Below are 23,513 nucleotides of genomic sequence, written 5' to 3'. Positions count from 1 at the left end.
GTCCCTATCTCATGGTTTGCCTTTCTCAGGAATTAAGCTCATTCATTCAATCAAGTTTACTCAATACACATTGTGTCCTACTATGTGCTAGACAGCTTCCTAGGTACTAAGAATGAAGAAATGAACAAGATGCAACTCCTACCTTAAGCAGCTCACTGTCTAGTCAGGGAGCCAGGCATGTGAAAAGTTATCAAAGTACCTTGTAAGTGCTGTAATGTAAGTGCATAGTTACAAAGTACCACTTTATAAGTGCTCCAAGAGGTAAGTACACTTCTATGGAAGCGCCAACAAGATTTTAAATTACTAGGAAGCCACACCCTGTTCTGATACACATGGTATGATAATGACCTCCTATAGTTTACTGACTAATGTTTTTATGCAGCACAGTGGGAATTGTGGTAATCTTCTAAACATACATTCTACCTCATCAGCAACTTCTGGTTTGAGTGGGATTGGCCGTACTTATAGTTCTAGGATGGAGTCTAATTGAGTTAAACTGATCAGGATTTCAATATGGATCACACATTGATGGGATTTGATAGCTCAGGCCCAAGCCAATCAGAACAGGGTATTCCCTAGACACGGAGATAGTTGCAGTGGTTGGGATTCTTGTCCAGTAACTGCAGGACAGGACACAGCTGTCTTCTATGGGTTGTGAATGAGAAAGCAGAGATCCTCTAATTGCTGCCAGCAGCCATCCAATAACCACAAAGAGAGTCCAGCCTTAACACATAGCTGACACTGAAGACAGCAAAGCTAGAGCAACTGGATCCAGGACACCATCAAGCCGCTGGATCAGACTTCTCCAAAGTCCATCCTACTTCAGGACTTTCCATTAATTTCCGACACAGTTCTCCTTGTTTAATCAGTTTCAGTGAGTTGGCTTGTGACTTGCAACTGAAAGCATCCTAACATACACATGTGACTTGGAATCTCCTTCATTACTGCTGATGAGTAAACCATGAGATTTGAAGTCTATGGAGCTTGAGTAAGTCTAATTCCAGTTAAAATAAACATAGTAAGGTACAAAGGAAGGAAAGGTGTTATTTAAAAAGAGATAGCTTTTATGTTAATTCATCAACATCTTTAAACAGTAAATTTTAACACAATATTACCTTCTCTATTGTGTAGGAAGAACAAGTTTGGGTGAACGTGTCCTTTATGGTATTATATTCTGGTTGTCCTGGGTCTAGCTGGACCATGCAAAACAGCTGATGATTCATGTCAGTCCAGTGTTCAGGAAGATTATCTGGAAAGTCAGCATTTGGTCAAAATACAACATTCATTTCCAAAGACCTCTGAAAATCAGGGCACCTCCTATGCTCTTGTCTCTTGTCATCCAAACCTGGTCTTTAAACTAGAAGTTACACATTTCACAGTTGCTTCTTCTATTATCCTCAGTTGAGTAAACCCAGATGAAGTGAACGGTCTGACATCAATATGACACACAATATATTCATTAATGCTCTAGCTAAAATATTTAGATATACTTAGATCCACTGTAGCTTGAAATTGTAATTTTCCCAGGGAGTTCTATGGAATTAATTTTGTAAGAAACTAATATGTAAACATGAATGTTAATTTCTAGGTGCTTTTGCTTTTATCAGTATTATTTAATGTAGTTCTCTTCTATTGTTTTGAAAATGATTACCCTGCTAAAGATATTTAAAGCATATTGTTCTGTACCCCATCTTATACACCAAGCAGAGAAAGCACCATGTAAAGAAAATAGCAGATGTGCTAAGAGAATGCTTCCCATAAGGTGATCATGCCCGGGTTTCCTTTCCTTTTCAATGGCTTCCTGGAACTTCTAAAACACCAAGGCTAGACATCAACTTGCTAAGATAGCAGGACTAGTGTGAACATGGGCACCCTGCATTAGAGACACACCACCATAGGTAAAAACCAAAGGATTACTTCCTTACAAACAAAGCCACAATTTACTCCTTTTTAGTGAAAGATATACCCGGCCTGAGAGAGGGATCCAGGGCACTATCTTCCTGCTGAGCAAGTCCATCCGGGGTAAGTTCTCATGACACAGGGAGGCATCTAACCCTAATCAGTAAGCTCTTTTCAAACTCCATTTTTAAAGTCGTTCTGGCAGTTTCCCACCAATAAGGTGTGTGGTTTCTGAAAGCTACATTCCTTCCTTTCCCCCACTGTCCATCTCCTTCAGGATCTTTCTGCCTAATCCTTTGTAACCCAAGGCCTTACAGTCCTTTTGGATCTGCTGCTTCCTTTCCCCCGAATATAGCAGGCAAGGCTGGGAAGTAAGGAGGTGAAGGTTTTTTGGGGGCCCTCTATTCCTTTCATGCCCTGAGGTTGGAGAGCAGGAAGCTATCAGGACTTGGAATCAGAAGACCAGATCAGCCTCAGCCTGTGACCAGCCATATGACATTGAACACGTATAACACCACTTCTGGGTGAGTTTTTATTTTCTCATCTGTGTAATGGGAATTATAAGATAGATCCTGTGAGCTCTATCTACCACCTCACAGGATTGTTGCAAAGTTAAAATATAGTAAGGAGTCTGAAAGTGCTTTAGGGAATGCCAAGTCCTTTGTAAACATAGGGTTATTATTCTTAAAAACCAATTAAGCTTGATACTTTTTACATCCCAGAGGTATTTGCATATTATTATTAATTATTATTACTATTTTGAGATAGAGTCTCACTCTGTTATCCAGTCTTGAGTGCAGTGGCACAATCATGGATCACTGCAGCCTTGACCTCCTAGGCTCAGGCAATCTTCCTGCCTCAGCCTCTCTAGTAGGTGCAACTACAGGCACATGCCTTGCTATTTTTTTTTTTTTTTTTTTTTTTTGTAGAGATGAGGTTCTGCCATGTTGCCCAGCCTGGTCTCAAACTCCTGGGCTGAAGCAATCCTCCTGCCTTGGCCTTCTGAAGTGTTGGGATTACAGGCATGAGCACAGTGCCCAGCTGGTGTTTGTATATTATCAGGGAATAAAGCATAAAGCCAAAGGTATTTTCTTGAGAGGAAAAACATTTAAATCATACCCTTAAGCCACACCAACCTACTCCGTCTTCTATGTACAAAAGATGACTTTGGCTAGACAATTTAGAGGAGAGAAAACAGAGTCTCAGGAATACTCACCCAGCATCACATGGAAGGTTATTACCAAAGTAAGGAGCACTGTTAACTTGCAGCCCAGGGCTTCACAGAAATATCATGCTAAATACCCTTTTGAAAGTGTTTCCATGTGCTAGGTATTTTCCTGAGCCCTTTTCCCATACAGCTCTTTGAAAAGATTAGTGTTTTTTAAAACAGGGGTCCCCAAATCCCAGGCCACAGATTAGCACTGGTCTGTAACCTGTTAGGAAGCAGGCCGCACGCAGGAGGTGAGCCGCAGGCAAGAGAGCAAAGCTTCATCTGTATTTATAGCTGCTCCCTATCATTCACATTACCGCCGTCTTCTGTCAGATCAGCGGCAGCATTAGATTCTCATAGGAGCTCAAACCCTGCTGTGAACTGTGCATGCAAGGGATCTAGATTGTGCACTCCTGGTGAGAATCTAATGCCTGATGATCTGTCACTGTCTCCCATCACCCCCAGATGGGACTGTCCAGTTGTAGGAAAACAAGCTCAGGGCTCCCACTGATTCTACATTGTGGTAAGTTTTATAATTATTTCATCATACATTACAATGTAATAATAATAATAAAAATAAAGTGGACAATAAATGTAACACATTTGGATAATCCTGAAACCATCCCCCTTCATAATCCAGTCCATGGAAAACTTGTCTTACATGAAACTGGTCCCTGGGGCCAAAAAGGTTGGGGACCACTATTTTAAAAGATAAGCTCTACTTTCAAATTCCTGGTGGTTCAGGATAAATGCCCTCACCTGTGGGGACGGGATTAAAAACCAAGATCCCAGCTGAGCATGTTGGCTCATGCCTGTAATCTCAGCACATTGGGAGGCCGACAGGTGGATCACTTGAGGTCGGTAGTTCGAGACCAGCCTGGCCAACATGGTGAAACCCCATCTTTACTAAAATGCCTGTAATCCCAGCTACTCAGGAGGCTGAGGCAAGAGAATTGCTTGAACCTGAGAGGCAGAGGTTGCAGTTAGCCAAGATTATACCACTGCACTCCAGCCTGGGCAACATAGTGAGATTCAGTCTCCAAATCAAACAAACAAACAAACCAGATCCCTGGCTCTGCCCCCAGTCTTCCTCTCCTCACTGTTTATTCTTATGGATAAGCCAATCACACTTAAGGGCTTCAATCCCACCTATTCATGTGACTTCCCAAATCTATATTTCTAATATCTGATATACAGTTGGTGCTCAATAAATAACCTCTGGACTCAATAAATAGCTTTAACATACATTTGAAAAGTAATTGTGTATCATCTGCACAAATGAATCTCAAAGCTATCCTCTTTAAGTTCTTTTTGAAAAAGGGCTATATGTTAAATCTTTACTAAAATTCCAGTTTATCTGAGCCAACAAACTTCCTTTTATCTGATATTTCATCTGTATTATTCCTTTTCTCTAACAACAAAGATGACGTAATACAGTTTTATTGTGGTTTGTTTTTGCCTCGGGTGCCATAAGTTCAGGTGGAAATCAGTCTTTCACTGCACTGACAACCCTCCTGTCTCAGAGGGTCAGTTGTCCGCTCATTTTACTCAGTTTTTTGTTTGCTTCTCTCTTCAACTTCACTGTTTTGTTTTTTAAATTTGTAAGTCTGTTTAAAATCTTGATGAAAGCAAAGAGTGATGAACCAGTTAAACTTTATCTTTTACTTTACTGATAATGACTTATTTACTGTTCTTATATTTAAATAAAAATTTTCATCTACAAGGACCAAAGGGAAAAAATGTTAGTTTATATATCCCTAGATACTGTAGTAGGTACATACTATTTTTAAATGCCCAGTATCCTTTTCTCATGTTCTGGTAAAAGCTTTCTGAATTTCCTCTGGGGAACAGCTATTCCCCATTGCTTTGAATGGTGACCCTGTCTAGCTGAAGTGTGGAGCATTTGACTCTGGCTTGGCCAATCAGTGTAATTCTGGTTCCCTGCCTGCAATGATAACCTAAAATGGTCCAATCAGAAAGACTCTCAGCGCTTAAAAGACCTCTGTTCCCTGGCATCATGTTCCTGGATAAGTGTATATCTCCACTGGATATACTCTTTCCTCTTGAAACTGACTGTGGAAGGATGTGGGCCTAAAGCTGCTAGCAGCCATCTTTCACCATATGAAGCCCGAGGAAAAAGACAACACAGCTGAGAAGAGAATGAGAGGTGAAGAAATTCAGGGTCTAGATGATATTATTTTGAGCACGTGGACCAAACTGTACCTGAAGCCAGGAACGTGTGGGTTTTGTAATAACATGAGTTATTGAATTCCGCTTTTTGCTTAAGCCAGAGTAAGTTGGATTTTCTGTTATTTGCTACTGCAAGAACCTTTACAAATCCAACTATTATTTTCATGTTTTTATTGTGTGTGTCCTACATGTATTGTGTGTTGTAGCACGCTGAGGAGAATACTTGTCAGGAAATAAATGTAGAGAGAACTGACATTCCTCCTGACAGCAGCAGACAATAATTCTCAGTTTAGGGAGGCTGCTGATAGCACATGTGCCTTATCACTAGCAAAACCCACAGCGCTTTAAGGATGAGTGCTCCAAATGGGTGCAAATAGTGATTGCAAGAGGAGGCTGCAATCCTGGTTATTTTAATAGCAGTACAATGCCACAAAATAGGGGAAAACGAAATCAGAGGAAGAGGTTGGTACAAATACTTAAAGTATAAGCAAACCTTACAGAGTAGCAACTGGGGATCTGGGAACTGTCTGGCTGCTTGTGATGTAGTGCAACCAGCTGACCCTAGCCACTCCCTTCTTTTTTTTTTTTTTTTTTATTATACTTTAAGTTCTAGGGTACATGTGCATAACGTGCAGGTTTGTTACATATGTATACATGTGCCATGTTGGTGTGCTGCACCCATCAATTCGTCAGCACCCATCAATTCATCATTTATATCAGGTATAACTCCCCAATGCAATCTCTTCCCCCTCCCCCCTCCCCATGATAGGCCCCATTGTGTGATGTTCCCCTTCCCGAGTCCAAGTGAACTCATTGTTCAGTTCCCACCTATGAGTGAGAACATGCAGTGTTTGGTTTTCTCTTCTTGTGATAGTTTGCTAAGAATGATGGTTTCCAGCTGCATCCATGTCCCTACAAAGGACACAAACTCATCCTTTTTTATGGCTGCATAGTATTCCATGGTGTATATGTGCCACATTTTCTTAATCCAGTCTGTCACTGATGGACATTTGGGTTGATTCCAAGTCTTTGCTATTGTGAATAGTGCCGCACTAAACATACGTGTGCATGTGTCTTTGTAGTAGAATAATTTATAATCCTTTGGGTATATACCCAGTAGTGGGATGGCTGGGTCATATGGTACATCTAGTTCTAGATCCTTGAGGAATTGCCATACTGTTTTCCATAATGGTTGAACTAGTTTACAATCCCACCAACAGTGTAAAAGTGTTCCTATTTCTCCACATCCTCTCCAGCACCCGTTGTTTCCTGATTTTTTAATGATTGCCATTCTAACTGGTGTGAGATGGTATCTCATTGTGGTTTTGATTTGCATTTCTCTGATGGCCAGTGATGATGAGCATTTTTTCATGTGTCTGTTGGCTGTATGAATGTCTTCTTTTGAGAAATGTCTGTTCATATCCTTTCCCCACTTTTTGATGGGGTTGTTTGTTTTTTTCTTGTAAATTTGTTTGAGTTCTTTGTAGATTCTAGATATTAGCCCTTTGTCAGATGAGTAGATTGCAAAAATTTTCTCCCATTCTGTAGGTTGCCTGTTCACTCTGATGGTAGTTTCTTTTGCTGTGCAGAAGCTCTTTAGTTTAATTAGATCCCATTTGTCAATTTTGGCTTTTGCTGCCGTTGCTTTTGGTGTTTTAGACATGAAGTCCTTGCCCATGCCTATGTCCTGAATGGTACTACCTAGATTTTCTTCTAGGGTTTTTATGGTATTAGGTCTAACATTTAAGTCTCTAATCCATCTTGAATTAATCTTCGTATAAAGAGTAAGGAAAGGATCTACTTATGGCTAGCCAATTTTCCCAGCACCATTTATTAAATAGGGAATCCTTTCCCCATTTCTTGTTTCTCTCAGGTTTGTCAAAGATCAGATGGCTGTAGATGTGTGGTATTATTTCTGAGGACTCTGTTCTGTTCCATTGGTCTATATCTCTGTTTTGGTACCAGTACCATGCTGTTTTGGTTACTGTAGCCTTGTAGTATAGTTTGAAGTCAGGTAGCGTGACGCCTCCAGCTTTGTCCTTTTGACTTAGGATTGTCTTGGCAATGCGGGCTCTTTTTTGGTTTCATATGAACTTTAAAGCCGTTTTTTCCAATTCTGTGAAGAAACTCATTGGTAGCTTGATGGGGATGGCATTGAATCTATAAATAACCTTGGGCAGTATGGCCATTTTCACGATATTGATTCTTCCTATCCATGAGCATGGTATGTTCTTCCATTTGTTTGTGTCCTCTTTTATCTCACTGAGCAGTGGTTTGTAGTTCTCCTTGAAGAGGTCCTTTACATCCCTTGTAAGTTGGATTCCTAGGTATTTGATTCTCTTTGAAGCAATTGTGAATGGAAGTTCATTCCTGATTTGGCTCTCTGCTTGTCTGTTACTGGTGTATAAGAATGCTTGTGATTTTTGCACATTAATTTTGTATCCTGAGACTTTGCTGAAGTTGCTTATCAGCTTAAGGAGATTTTGGGCTGAGACGATGGGGTTTTCTAAATATACAATCATGTCATCTGCAAACAGGGACAATTTGACTTCTTCTTTTCCTAACTGAATACCCTTGATTTCTTTCTCTTGCCTGATTGCCCTGGCCAGAACTTCCAACACTATGTTGAATAGGAGTGATGAGAGAGGGCATCCCTGTCTTGTGCCAGTTTTCAAAGGGAATTTTTCCAGTTTTTGCCCATTCAGTATGATATTAGCTGTGGGTTTGTCATAAATAGCTCTTATTATTTTGAGGTACGTTCCATCAATACCGAATTTATTGAGGGTTTTTAGCATGAAGGGCTGTTGAATTTTGTCAAAAGCCTTTTCTGCATCTGTTGAGATAATCATGTGGTTCTTGTCTTTGGTTCTGTTGATATGCTGGATTACGTTTATTGATTTGCGAATGTTGAACCAGCCTTGCATCCCAGGGATGAAGCCCACTTGATCATGGTGGATAAGCTTTTTGATGTGCTGCTGAATCCGGTTTGCCAGTATTTTATTGAGGATTTTTGCATCGATGTTCATCAGGGAGATTGGTCTAAAATTCTCTTTTTTTGTTGTGTCTCTGCCAGGCTTTGGTATCAGGATGATGTTGGCCTCATAAAATGAGTTAGGGAGGATTCCCTCTTTTTCTATTGATTGGAATAATTTCAGAAGGAATGGTACCAGCTCCTCCTTGTACCTCTGGTAGAATTCAGCTGTGAATCCATCTGGTCCTGGGCTTTTTTTGGTGGGTAGGCTATTAATTGTTGCCTCAATTTCAGAGCCTGCTATTGGTCTATTCAGGGATTCAACTTCTTCCTGGTTTAGTCTTGGGAGAGTGTAAGCGTCCAGGAAATTATTCATTTCTTCTAGATTTTCTAGTTTATTGGCGTGGAGGTGTTTATAGTATTCTCTGATGGTAGTTTGAATTTCTGTGGGGTTGGTGGTGATATCCCCTTTATCATTTTTTATTGCATCTTTTTGATTCCTCTCTCTTTTCTTCTTTATTAGTCTTGCTAGCGGTCTGTCAATTTTGTTGATCTTTTCAAAAAACCAACTCCTGGATTCATTGATTTTTTGGAGGGTTTTTTGTGTCTCTATCTCCTTCAGTTCTGCTGTGATCTTAGTTATTTCTTGCCTTCTGCTAGCTTTTGAATGTGTTTGCTCTTGCCTCTCTAGTTCTTTTAATTGTGATGTTAGAGTGTCAATTTTAGATCTTTCCTGCTTTCTCTTGTGGGCATTTAGTGCTATAAATTTCCCTCTACACACTGCTTTAAATGTGTCCCAGAGATTCTGGTATGTTGTATCTTTGTTCTCATTGGTTTCAAAGAACATCTTTATTTCTGCTTTCATTTCGTTATGTACCCAGTAGTCATTCAGGAGCAGGTTATTCAGTTTCCATGTAGTTGAGCGGTTTTGACTGAGTTTCTTAGTCCTGAGTTCTAGTTTGATTGCACTGTGGTCTGAGAGACAGTTTGTTATAATTTCTGTTCTTTTACATTTGCTGAGGAGTGCTTTACTTCCAATTATGTGGTCAATTTTGGAATACGTGTGATGTGTGCTGAGAAGAATGTATATTCTGTTGACTTGGGGTGGAGAGTTCTATAGATGTCCATTAGGTCTGCTTGGTGCAGAGATGAGTTCAGTTCCTGGATATCCTTGTTAACTTTCTGTCTCGTTGATCTGTCTAATGTTGACAGTGGAGTGTTGAAGTCTCCCATTATTATTGTATGGGAGTCTAAGTCTCTTTGTAAGTCTCTAAGGACTTGCTTTATGAATCTGGGTGCTCCTGTATTGGGTGCATATATATTTAGGATAGTTAGCTCTTCCTGTTTAATTGATCCCTTTACCATTATGTAATGGCCTTCTTTGTCTCTTTTGATCTTTGATGGTTTAAAGTGTGTTTTATCAGAGACTACGATTGCAACCCCTGCTTTTTTTGTTCTCCATTTGCTTGGTATATCTTCCTCCATCCCTTTATTTTGAGCCTATGTATGTCTCTGCATGTGAGATGGGTCTCCTGAATACAGCAGACTGATGGGTCTTGACTCTTTATCCAGTTTGCCACTCTGTGTCTCTTAATTGGAGCATTTAGTCCATTTACATTTAAGGTTAATATTGTTATGTGTGAACTTGATCCTGCCATTATGATATTAACTGGTTATTTTGCTCATTAGTTGATGCAGTTTCTTCCTAGCCTCAATGGTCTTTACATTTTGGCATGTTTTTGCAATGGCTGGTACCGGTTGTTCCTTTCCATGTTTAGGGCTTCCTTCAGGGTCTCTTGTAAGGCAGGCCTGGTGGTGACAAAATCTCTAAGCATTTGCTTATCTGTAAAGAATTTTATTTCTCCTTCACTGATGAAACTTAGTTTGGCTGGATATGAAATTCTGGGTTTAAAATTCTTTTCTTTAAGAACGTTGAATATTGGCCCCCACTCTCTTCTGGCTTGTAGAGTTTCTGCCGAGAGATCTGCTGTCAGTCTGATGGGCTTCCCTTTGTGGGTAACCCGACCTTTCTCTCTGGCTGCCCTTAAGATTTTTTCCTTCATTTCAACTTTGGTGAATCTGGCAATTATGTGTCTTGGAGTTGCTCTTCTGGAGGAGTATCTTTGTGGCGTTCTCTGTATTTCCTGAATTTGAATGTTGGCCTGCCCTGCTAGGTTGGGGAAGTTCTCCTGGGTGATATCCTGTAGAGTGTTTTCCAATTTGGTTCCATTTTCCCCCTCACTTTCAGGCACCCCAATCAGACGTAGATTTGGTCTTTTTACATAATCCCATACTTCTTGCAGGCTTTGTTCATTTCTTTTTCTTCTTTTTTCTTTTGGTTTCTCTTCTCGCTTCATTTCATTCATTTGATCCTCCATCGCTGATACTCTTTCTTCCAGTTGATCGAGTCGGTTACTGAAGCTTGTGCATTTGTCACGTATTTCTCGTGTCATGGTTTTCATCTCTGTCATTTTGTTTATGACCTTCTCTGCATTAATTAGTCTAGCTGTCAATTCTTCCACTCTTTTTTCAAGATTTTTAGTTTCTTTGCGCTGGGTACGTAATTCCTCCTTTAGCTCTGAGAGGTTTGATGGACTGAAGCCTTCTTCTCTCATCTCATCAAAATCATTCTCTGACCAGCTTTGATCCGTTGCTGGCGATGGGCTGTGCTCCTTTGCAGGAGGAGATGCGCTCTTATTTTTTGAATTTCCTGCTTTTCTGCCCTGCTTTTTCCCCATCTTTGTGGTTTTATCTGTCTCTGGTCTTTGATGATGGTGACGTACTGATGGGGTTTTGGTATGGGTGTCCTTCCTGTTTGATAGTTTTCCTTCTGACAGTCAGGACCCTCAGCTATAGGTCTGTTGGAGATTGCTTGAGGTCCACTCCAGACCCTGTTTGTCTGGGTATCAGCAGCAGAGGTTGCAGAAGATAGAATATTGCTGAACAGCGAGTGCACCTGTCTGATTCTTGCTTTGGAAGTTTCCTCTCAGGGGTGTACTCCACCCTGTGAGGTGTGGGGTGTCAGACTGCCCCTAGTGGGGGATGTCTCCCAGTTAGGCTACTCAGGGGTCAGGGACCCACTTGAGCAGGCAGTCTGCCCCTTCTCAGATCTCAACCTCCGTGTTGGGAGATCCACTGCTCTCTTCAAAGCTGTCAGACAGAGTCCTTCGCATCTGCATAGGCCTCTGCTGCTTTAGCTGTGCCCTGTCCCCAGAGGCGGAGTCTACAGAGACAGGCAGGTTTCCTTGAGCTGCTGTGAGCTCCACCCAGTTCGAGCTTCCCAGCGGCTTTGTTTACCTACTTAAGCCTCAGCAATGGCAGGCGCCCCTCCCCCAGCCTCGCTGCTGCCTTGTGGTTAGATTGCCGCAGACTGCTGTGTCAGCAAGGAGGGAGGCTCCGTGGGCGTGGGACCCTCCCGGCCAGGTGTGGGATATATTCTCCTGGTGTGCCGGTGTGCTTACAGCGCAGTATTGGGGTGGGAGTTACCCGATTTTCCAGGTGTTGTGTGTCTCAGTTCCCCTGGCTAGGAAAAGGGACTCCTTTCCCCCTTGCGCTTCCCAGGTGAGGCAATGCCTCGCCCTGCTTCAGCTCTCGCTGGTCAGGCTGCAGCAGCTGACCAGCACCGATTGTCCGGCACTCCCGAGTGAGTGAGGGTTAGGGTTAGGGTTAGGGTTAGGGTTAGGGTTAGGGTGTGCTATATCGTGTAAATGTTTATAGCCACCCCAACATCATCCAGTGCAAGGGGAAGTATGAGACGTCAAAGTGGGGAGAAACAGTGGTCTTAATTTATGATGGTTAAAATATCCTACTTTTTAAATTTTACTAAGTCATATAAGACATTATTAGGGCTTCTCTCAGGGTCTGTTAAAAATCCTTTGCAAGTGAAGTCCAATAACTTAAGCTTCATTATCTTCACAATAAACTTGTCTTTGCTAATAGTTTCCATGTCATAAGTACCAAGACCAACCCTCCCGGTTTCCCCAGAGCAGAGAGGCTGCCTGCAACACGGGACTTTCAGTGTTAAAACCAGGAAAGTCCTGGGAAAACTCAAAAGAATTGATCACCCTATATAAGGTTACTGTAATGAATACATGAGCTTTGACATATAAAACACCTAGAACATGTAGTAAGGACTCAATAAATCTTAGCAATTATTAATATTACTACTAAACTTAATATAGCTATTCCAGCTACTTCATGGGAGTTTAGTGGTACTCAAAATAGATTGTGCCTGGCAAACATTTCTTTTTTCTTTCTGTCTTTCTTTTTTTTTTCGAGATGGGGTCTCACTTTGTTACCCATGCTGGAGTGCAGTGGTGCAATTTCAGCTCACTGCAACCTCTGCTTCCTAGTTCAAGCAATTCTCCTGCCTCAGCCTCCTGAGTAGCTGGGACTAACAGTTGCCTGCCACCACGCCTGGCTAATTTTTCTATTTTTAGTAGAGACAGGGTTTCACCATGTTGGCCAGGCTGGTCTCGAACTCCTGACCTCAAGCAATCAAGTGATCCACCCTCCTCAGCCTCCCAAAGTGCTAGGATTACAGGCGTGAGCCCCTGTGCCAGGCCTGAGAAACATTTCAAAAATGTTCGTTGAAATCAATGGGGAAGAGAAAATCCATGAGCACATCTGGAGGCATCATCAAAATCACCTGTTATTCATTCCGCCATTCAACAAAATTTAAAGGGCAATGATTCTTCACTCAACACAGGGCAGAGAAGACATAAAGATCTGGTCCTTCCCTTTTGAGGATCTCACAATGTATTCACAGTTGAAGAGGCCTGGCACAAGCATTTCATGGCCTCCCACTTCCTCCTCTGGGGTTTTGCACTTACCCTCCTCCAACACTTAGGATTACTGGTTGGTTCTTTTGCTGATTTTTCTGCCCTTTCCCCACCATAATCTACCTGTGGGCATTTTCCACTGTTCTGGTCTCAGCCCTCTTCTCTTTCTGTATGCAGTCCCTTGACAGGTTCATTCCACCTGCCCAGTTGCAAACCTTCTCATTATGTGGCTGATCACACCATGTGATCTCTGCATTGGGTATCATTCTCGGTTACTATGTCTTGCATCTGTTCCAAAATCACAAACTCCTAGAGGGGCCAGAGCTTACTCCATTCTGTTTGCCCAGTGCCAAGTAGCAGAGTGCTTGCCCTGGGTGATGGCAACAAAACAATTTGGGTTTGTGAGAGCTGTAATTTGCCAGATGGTGTGGGAGAGGCTCCAGATGGGGAGAAATGAATGAACAAAAGGAACACAAAGTGCTAACAAAATGCTTGCAGCACGTTCCCCCTGGCTTCCCTATTGCCCTCATTACCACTGATAACAAAAGGTTATAACTAAAGGTTATAGGTGTTAATAAGGGCAGTGGGGAAGCCAGGAAGAATGTACTGCAAACTTTGGAGGGTGCCCTGGGGGTTATACGAGAGGGGCCTGGGATACCTGCAGAAGCATTCTGTTTTAATCTGGGAAGAAGGAAGTCTACAGAGTTGAGCTAAAATGATGGTGGTGGCTCTAAGATCAGAAATTTAATTGCTGAAAAACTCTCTTAGATTAATGGTAATCTGTGGCTACATACTATTGATACTTCCCAAGGAAGAAGCCCTCACCTGCATGAGAGTGACAGGGGACATGGATGTGAATGAATCAGGAAGTGAGTGACCAGTAGCACTGTCAACTAAGAAGAGCAAATGACTGGATGATACGATAGAGATGAGGAAAGCATTCCTAGAAACTGTGAGCAGGACATACCTGAGCTTGTTGCTCATGGGGAGTGACTGCATCTTACTCATGATTTTCTCCCCAGTGCCTTGCACAGAGCCTGGGTAACGGCATTTCAATTCAACAAACGCATGAATGAGGAGCCGAATGGGAGACATTGAAGTAAACCAGATGGGGGAGGTCTGAAGGGTTTGGAAACGAAAAGAAAGGCTGGAACTCAACAACTCTCTGGAAGAAGATTCAGCAGGACTTGCTGACTGTGGGGGTCTGGGGACACAACAAAGCAAGGATGGCAGGCCAGGGTAGCTGGGAGCGTCATGGCACCACTGAAGAAGGAAACGAGAAAGCCTGAGAGCTCAAGAGGAGTGTCTGTTTTCAAGGGAGGATCATGAGTTTGGATTCTGATGTAATGAAGTTTCTAGTAACAGAAAACTTCCCCAGAGGAGATCCTGGAGAGAACGAGAAATGCTGATTTGAGAGTCAGTGCAGAAATGTTACCAGGTACGAGAGCAAATGAATCCCCCAAGGGGAAAAAATGAAGAGTGAGAAAACGATGAAGTTAAGGACCAAACTTGGAAAGATACTTAGGGAACATAAACAAGAAAGGGGTGGGCTCAGCGGCCCATGCCTGTAATCTCAGCACTTAGGGAGGCTGAGGCAGGCGGATTGCTTGAGCCTAGGAGTTTGAGACCAGCCTGGGCAACATGGGGAAACCCTGTCTCTATAAAAAAAAATACAAATATTCGCCAGGTGTGGTGGTGCACACCTGTGGTCCTAGCTACTTGGGAGGCTGAAGTGGGAGGATTGCATGAGCCTGGGAGGAGGAGGTTGCAGTGAGCTGAGATCATGCCACTGCACTCCAGCCTGGGCAACAGAGTGAGACTCTATCTTGAAAAAATAAAGAAAGAAAGAAGAAAGATGGAGGAAAGAGGCTTGGGCCCAGTAGCTGATGGTGCCCTCTGGATCTAAAAGATGGCCCCCTCTCTGATTTACATCATTGTTGCCACCTTCAGATGGACTCAGCATTGATCTGCTTAAGAGTGAGACTAAATCTAAAGGAATTTGTATCATTCAAATTTTATCATAGAGTGATAAGCTGCAAACCTGTTCCGATGGCTGGAAGGGAAACTGATGCATACTTCCTCTGTTCACACTCTTCTAGAACACTGGTGACCGTTTTCCTGACATCATTTTCCCCAAGAACATGAATTATTATTTTGCACTTTAAGTTTCCACCTTGTGTAATTATAAAATCTCCGTGCGGCTGTGCAGCTGAAAAAAAGAGAAGAAAAACAAACATGCAGTCCATTAGTTACTGGAGGCAACATTTTGATTTTTGAGAAATGAAAATAGCTGACATCAGTGAAGGCTGTGTGATGCCCAGCCTCCCTCGAGCCTGTTGGTTTCATTCACTGGACTGTGACAGCCACATTTTCTTTACAGTCAGAATTCTCGAGCTCAACAAATACACTGTTGAGTATTTGGGGTGCTGTTCAAAAGCACTTTATCTGCATTAATCTGCTCAATCCTCGATACAAGCCCGTGAAGCAGGTACTGTTTTCCCATTCACACATGAAACAGCCACAGAGAGAGGTAAGGTCAGTAGCCAAAGATTGCCTAGGACTTGAACCCAAGCAGCCAGTCTCCAGAGCTCTAAACCCCCATTCTGCTGTCCCAGAAGAGCAAAACATGACATGGCTCATTCAGCCACATTAATTTTTGAAGGAGGTAAAAGCAACGAACTCTGTGGCACGGAGGTGTGAAAGGATGAAAACTTCTCCTTCGCTCAGGACTCTAGAGCTCTTGAGCACATGGAAATGACCAGGGCCATTTTAAGGCATTGCTTCTTTGGTTCAGACTGCTCTGAGTAAGGCTGGGGCCAGCAAAAGGGAGGAGGAGAAGAGTGGACCCCTGCCCATCCCATCCTGCCCTCCTGAGGAGCACCCATGCCCAGGCACTCCCTAGGGCCCCTCGGATGTCCTTCTCACCTCCCTCCCAGGCAGCCTCCTCAGGCTGTTCCAGGTTGTGCAGCCCACCTTCATCCTCTGCTCCTGCCTCCTAGGCACAGCGAGCTCTCCCAGTGCTCCAACTCCTGCTAACTCCTCATGTTAGTGATCAAATATTATCTTCCTCTGCTCTCACTCCAGAGCTTTATTCACTCCAGAGAAATTTCTTAATCAGAGGAGAGCTACAAACATAGGAGTTTCAGGCACTGTAGCAGGTCAGTTGCGGAAATACATTGTCAAACATGGTGCACTATGACCTCTTGAAAGCACATTCACAGCCTACTCTGCAAGGGATATTTTAAAGGACAAATAGTTTATAATCACTACCTTAGGTTCCCCACTCAGAGTCCACACTCATTCATAAAAGGATTAGAAGTTGGTTATATGCAGTTGTGTTGGAAGAAGTAGAACAAGGTTGGGGAAAGTTTGTACAGCACTTTACAGTTTACAGAACTTTTCACATTAATCGTTCCTTCTGATCCTCAAAACCACCTGTGGCACAGCTTTCCCACACTACTTATTAGTAGAACTTTCCTACTGATGAGAGAAGCAAAGCTCTTAGCAGTTAGATGACGTGCTTAGGATCGCTCAGTAAATGGCAGAGCCTGGATTATTAGGACCCAGGCCTGGGTTCTTTTTACTACTCAGGAAGTAAGAGACAGATGAGATGGTGGGATAAAGAACCTCTCCCCCATAGCCTCCAAGTCCCACCACCTGTGCCTGCTCTTCCAGTGAACCAACCTTCTTTCAAAGTTTTGCTGGCTACTTACTCCACCCCCAGTCCTCCTGTACATCCTCTCATTGTAATCTCAGCCCTCTGATTTTCAAGTTTGTAGTCAAAAGTAACATGTGCCCATACCTAGTGCAGCACATTCATTTTCCACAGCTTGTCCAGCAGCTTCTAAAATAGCTTTTGACACACCTAAGTAAGACATGTTAATGGTAAAAGGCATCAGTTAGAATTCAATAAGTGGTTATAGCTTTTGTACATTAGACTTCTGCTCAACTCATCCTTTTGTGCATAATCCATTGACCACCCCCATGCCCAACCAACTGCTGTTTCTATAGCAACCTCCACCCAGTGGCTGATGAACAGTCTGATCTCAGTGCCATGGAAGTGCCCAGGATCTGAAAGGCTGGCATCTGCAACTTTACCTTCCCTATTTATACAGGACTCTTTTGCAGTTATTTGAAATTTTTTGCATTCTACCCTTATTATTTTGTAAAAATGAATGAAAATATAAAAATAAAAGTTCTGATACTAATGAGAAGCATGGATCTCAAAACTGTAATAAAATCAAGCACTTTACTAAGTTATTTGATTCCCTGCCCCATTCAGTTAGACAGCTGGTTTCAGTCCAGTGAATCTTCCAGTCAAGGTTGTAGCTTCACCACTTTGGTCAAGTCTAATGACAGCTGGGTTCAGTGGTTAAAAACATGGACTTTGCATTTTGACAAATTGGGTTGAAGTTGACTCCAGGATTTTCTAGCTTGTATGTGACTAATAAGTTCCTCATCTGTTACACAGAGGCTAATATGGCACTTCCCTCACAGGGTTATTTGTACATTAAAAGAGGTAATGGATGAAAAATGCTTAGCGCAGAACCTGGTGTGCAGAAAATATTGAATGAATGTTAGTTGTTTTATCATTATGAAGATATCTATATATCCTTGATTATGTGTGTGTGTTATAAAATGTCTCTTTTTAAAAAAATCTTTTTTCAATTTGTTTGTTCTGGTCTCTGTCTTTGCTGTGAAGACTTTTCTCAAATGTCAAGTGATTTTCGCCAGTCCATTCCTATTTAAGAGTGAGCTTAGAAGTTCTACTCAAGAAGGCGTGTTGACCAGCAGGCTTCAGTGTAAGGCAAGCAGGCAGCACCTACTGTCTGCTGCTCTGGGATCCACGCAGGGAGAGGGGCTGGGCACTCAATGTTTGGTACACAGATGTTCTCTTAAACAGTTTTCAGTCTAGCTCCTCATCTCCTATGCCTGGCGCCCTAAGTCCAAAATCCCTCTGGTTCTGTTTCTCTAGAGAATAAACCTCCCATCTCTGGCCAGGGAAGAGCAAGGAAAGTTACTGCTGTATAGGATGGGAGACCCAATCAAGTAGTCTAATTGCTACTGAGCTTGAATTTCATTCAACCTTGTTTTTATCTCTGTACTTGCCCCCTGCCTTCCCAGATACCAGCAGCCTCCAATTCCTGTGTCTCTGGGGCTACTCTTCTCTCCTGCAGGTACTAAATTTTCTCTACTCCATGGCAGTTACCACCCTTGGCTAGCAGCTCCCCATCATCTAAAAATTTGTTATCTTCTGTTCGTAGTTGTTTTCCTTCCAATGTTCTTTTTTCTTGTGTGTTTATATCCTTTTTATTCCTTTACAGTTGTATTAATGGAATCCAAAAGGGGACAGGGATAAATGCATAGGTTCAATTTAGCGTGCTTCAAATAACCAAATGTTATTTATGTCTACATTTTAAATGACTGAAAAATGGAATGACCAATGAATTAAATGGATATTCTACAGATTCACTTCTGCATGGTAAGTTCCATAATATTTTTCAACTTAGAAAATATTTAAATTCTATTTCTATTTATGTTTTATCTTACCCTTTTAACTTAAAAGTCAACGTTTTATAATATACAAAAATTTAAGAGGACCAGGCACGGTGGCTCATGCCTGTAATCCCAGCACTTTGGGAGGCCAAGGCAGGCAGATCACCTGAGGTCAGGAGTTCGAGACCAGCCTGGCCAACATGGCAAAACCCCATCTCTAACAAAAAAAAAATTAGGTGGTGTCGCATGCCTATAGTCCCAGCTACTCAGGAGGCTAAGGCATGAGAATCACTTGAACTCGGGAGGCAGAGGTGGCAGTGAGCCAAAATCACACCACTTCATTCCAGCCTGGGCGACAGAGTGAGACTCCACCTCAAAAAACCCAAAAAGGTTAAGAGTATATGTGTATAAGTTATAAATTAATAGACATATGAGGGGAGGGCATGCCTGAATGTGTTACTATGATGGGAATGGTCAAACATTTCAGGGAAAATAAAGAAAAAGGTTTGCGTTTCATTTCTGGGTCAGTGTAATGTAGAGAAGAGAAGAACTATGGGAGGTGAGTTGTGAATGCCAACTGGGTTGCATAAAAAGGAAAATAAAAATAGAGGAACTTAGAGGTACTAAACTATACATGTGGAAATTCGACAGTCCAGAGCTGACACTAAGTACCATGCGTCAGTTACACTCCACCTTTATATCAGTTGACACCCTATCTCATCCTCTCCTGGGAAATAGGCGTTTGACAGGCAAAGAAACTGACACTCAGAGAGGTTGAGTGACTTGTCCACAGCTATACATTGGTAAGTGACGTAGCTGGGATTCAACCCACATCTTCCTGAGTTCAGGGACCACATAGTTTCTACAACACTCTCTGTCTACTCAGGGCAGATATTAGCCACAATTTCCCTTCCAGAGATTAGTCATACTAATAATTACAATGTATTGCTTAAATAAAGTACCTGATTTCAGATTAAATGTCCTTGTTGTTGAGTTTACAATAACATCTACCTGTTCAGTGGTTATGTCTCCAGTAGCAACCTGATAAGTAATTGCACCAATTTTCATTTCATATGCTGTGAAACAAGGCTTAGAGACAGTCCCGACCACACCTGAAAAGAAAGGAAATAGGTAAAGAATGGGCTGGCTCAGCTTCTGGAGGAAGAGCACTCATCTTGGGGCCCTATTCTCTTCCCAGCCTGGCCCTCTTTCTTTTCCCCCAACATAAACCCAAATATTATCGTATCTCCTGACCTCTTAAACAGCTAGATTTTCTTTTTAAAGGAAATTAGAAAATAATGCTTTGTGACAGTAAGCATATCTACATTTTCTGAGTTACATAGGATGAGGCAGAAATATCCGATTGTGCCAGTCTGTCTACTGGTAAGAGCTGCTGTGGTGTCAAGAGAGAGGAATGAGGAAAAAAAGGCAGTGTGAAAAGGGCGCTGTCCTTTCTTGCAGACAACACTGCTAGGAGGGTCTTTTATTACCACAGGTGTAGCAATATAAAGGTTACTCTGAAATCCCAGCATTTTGGGAAGCTGAGGTGGGAGGATCACTTGAGGTCAGGAGTTCGAGACCAGCCTGGCCAATATGGTGAAACCGTGTGGCTACTAAAAATACAGAAAAATTAGCTGGGTGTGGTGGTGCACACCTGTCATCCCAGCTACTCAGGAGACTGAAGCAAGAGGATGTCTTGAACCGAGGAGGCAGAGGTTGTAGTGAGCAGAGATCGCGCCACTGCACTCCATCCTGGGTGACAGAGCAAGACTCTATCTCAAAAAAAAAAAAAAAAAAAAAAGACTTCTCAGAGGAAGTTACATTTAACCTGTTGACATATTACTCTCCACTCCACACTCTGAGGCTTACAACTTAGATATGCCACTTCAGCTCATCCCTTAAACCCTTTAGATCTACCTTTTGACATTTATACAGTGGCAACAGAACCACCTGCCATGGGGCCATTGTACATGTTAAATAATATACTATATAAGACAGCAATCCATAAAGTATAGTGTGCCAGGCACAGTTTAGTTATTTTTTATTACCATTTCTTAGAAACTGGTTTCATTACCATTGATTTGGTTCATGTTAATATGTGATTGCTTCTTTGTGTGCACAGACAATGGGACATGCTCTAACACCTCCTCTATCACAGATTTGTTCTTCATGTGAATTAGCTTTGCCTCCTTCTATTGGACTTCAACTACCACTGAAGAGTTGCTCAGCAAAAGGAAATATTTCCTTAGCAGAATGACTTTACCAGACCTTGGGTATCTCCAGCCGTGGGAATCCTGTCCTTGTTGGGATTTATTCTTGACCATTTAGTGAATTCATCTAAAAATGCCTGGAAATAGAAATAGTTACTGACCACAACAATGTTGTGTAAAAATATTAATCCAATTCTTTGGAGCATTGATCATTCAATATCAAAGAGTTGATAACAATAGTTCTCAAAAGATTTCCTCTTCCTTCAGAGACTTCTTAAAGGATTGCGGCTCAACCTAGGAATTTTCTCAGCAAATAGCAGTGCTGATTTACTTTACCCTGGGAGTAATCTAACACTGTCCAGGCAAGTATGTCAGCAGGGGTGCTGACTCTGGCTCTGCAGGAAGTCACATGCCTTTTTAGTGACCACTATCAGTTATCCCTCCTCTTTTGAAACTCCATAATTCTAATCTCCTACATCCAATGTGCTGAGGGGAGTATAGAGCATTTGTTTGGTGAGCGGGGGCAGGGCAACAACGTTCCTTGGCATCTCTGGTTGTTAGGTACATTCTGGGGGTGATTAACAACAAACACATACAGTATGCTTCATCTCTTATGTCCAGCCAAAGCCTCCGGAATGAAAACATGAAAATTCACAGTAGAAAACCTCAGACATTGAAGTTTTGTTTAGAAATGAAAAAACAAAAAGGCATTTTGGTCGTGTGAGTGATAAAACTGAGCAATGGGTGACAGAGTAGAGTTATAAAGTTTCACTTGGGTTGTATTCATCCATATTCTTTCTTTTCAGGTATCTTTGGGACTCTTTCTACTTTTTTTTCTCTTTCTTTCTCTTTTCTTTCTCTCTCTCTCTTTCTCTCTGTCTCTCTCTCTCTTTCTCTCTTTCTCTCTTTCTTTCTTTCTTTCTCTTTTCTTTTTCTTTTTTGACAGGGTCTCATTCTGTTGCCCAGGCTGGACTACAGTCGCGTGATCTTGGCTCACTGCAGCCTCAACTCCCTGGACTCAACTGATCCTCCCACCTCAGCCTCCCAAGTAGCTAGGACTACAGATGTGCACCACCATGCCTGGCTAATGTTTTGTATTTTTTGCAGAGATGAGGTTTTGCCATGTTTCCCAGGCTGGTTTTGAACTCCTGGGCTCAAGCAATCCCCCTGCCTCAGCCTTCCAAAGTGCTGGGACTACAGGCGTGAGCCTGTACCAGTCCATGTTTCTAATTCTTGGTTAACAATGAAATTTGGGGCAGTTACTTTCCAGATTGCTACGGGAGATGTCACCCCAGTAAAGGGCAGATGTTATTATGAACTCAACAAGGACACATATATCACGAATATTTTGCTAATAATAATTTACCCCAGTTTATCTTTGAGCAAGAAAGTATGTCTCTGGATATTTTATATTTACTGGGGGAAAGAAAACTAAGAACCTTTGGGGCTAAAAGGTTTTTTTTTTTTTATTTATATATATATATTTTTATTTTTTATTTTTTTTGAGACGGAGTCTCACTCTGTCGCCCAGGCTGGAGTGCAGTGGCCAGATCTCAGCTCACTGCAAGCTCCGCCTCCCGGGTTTACGCCATTCTCCCACCTCAGCCTCCCGAGTAGCTGGGACTACAGGCACCCGCCACCTCGCCCGGCTAGTTTTTTGTATTTTTTTAGTAGAGACGGGGTTTCACCATGTTGGCCAGGATGGTCTCGATCTCCTGACCTTGTGATCCACCCGTCTCGGCCTCCCAAAGTGCTGGGATTACAGGCTTGAGCCACCGGGCCTGGCCGCTAAATGTTATTTTTTAAACTGTTATTATTATTTCCGATGGATAAATTTACTTACAAACTACATCATGCAATACTTTGGAGTGTTTCTGGGGAATTTTGGGAAACATCTCTGCAAAGACCACACTTCCATCCAGAATGGGTAAGAATAACTAAGAACTTAAAAAATAAAATTATCTTTGATCCTGTTTAAGTGGTGATGTTAGTAAGTTGTAGCAATTTCCTGTCAGTCCTTAAAGTCAGGTAATGACTACTACCAGTTCTGGGGGTTTCTATGTGCTAGATATCATGCAAAACACTTCAAATACACCCCTTTTAATAGTTAGAACAACTCTGAAAGGTGTTATTATCACACTCATCTTACACTTGATAAAACTGAGATTCAGGCTGGGTGCGGTGGCTCATGCCTGTAATCCCAGCACTTCAGGAGGCCAAGGTGGGTGGATCACCTGAGGTCAGGACCAGCCTGGCCAACATGGAGAAACTCTGTCTCTACTAATAATACAAAAATTAGCCGAGCGTGGTAGCACTTGCCTGTAATCCCAGCTACTAGGGAGGCTAAGATGGGAGGATTGCTTGAGTCCAGGAGGCAGAGGCTGCAGTGAGCCGAGATGGTGCCACTGCATTCCAGCCTGGATAACAGAGCAAGGCTCTGTCTGAAAAAAAAAAAAAAAAGCTGAGATTCAGAGAGGTATGTCACCCAACTTTTAAATGGCAAAACTGAGATTACACCTAGGTATACCATTTTTCTAATGTCAGTGGGAGCTACTTAGTGTGCTTTGACTGCTTCTCCACTGCTGAATATGGTGCTGCTATTTCTAGTTCGTAGACACTCACAGACTTGTGTCGACTGGTCTATTCTATCCAAATAACTAAATCCTTGAGGCTTCTCTTATTCTGCCCTTTCCCCATAGATAAAGCCATGACTTAGCTTTCATATAGTCAGTGTTAAAATGTCAAGGCCGTTTTTA

The 23,513-nt window shown here is 42.2% G+C and overlaps 1 protein-coding gene across 1 annotated transcript in view; it reads right to left on the bottom strand.

Annotated features, from left to right (window-relative positions):
- The window catches only part of PARP15 (poly(ADP-ribose) polymerase family member 15), a 60,423-nt gene that overhangs the window by 4,586 nt on the left and 32,324 nt on the right, over positions 1 to 23,513 (bottom strand). Inside the window, 5 exon segments of the mRNA XM_023214705.3 lie at positions 1,116 to 1,249; positions 15,093 to 15,260; positions 16,854 to 16,916; positions 19,510 to 19,659; positions 20,816 to 20,894. Coding sequence (XP_023070473.2) covers positions 1,116 to 1,249; positions 15,093 to 15,260; positions 16,854 to 16,916; positions 19,510 to 19,659; positions 20,816 to 20,894 — 594 coding nt within the window.

The sequence above is a fragment of the Piliocolobus tephrosceles genome, chromosome 2 (genome assembly GCF_002776525.5).
Source record: "Piliocolobus tephrosceles isolate RC106 chromosome 2, ASM277652v3, whole genome shotgun sequence".
NCBI classification, from domain to species: Eukaryota; Metazoa; Chordata; class Mammalia; order Primates; family Cercopithecidae; genus Piliocolobus; species Piliocolobus tephrosceles.
Note: the sequence above shows the minus strand (reverse complement) of the source record. Positions and strands in the feature narration are given on the sequence as shown.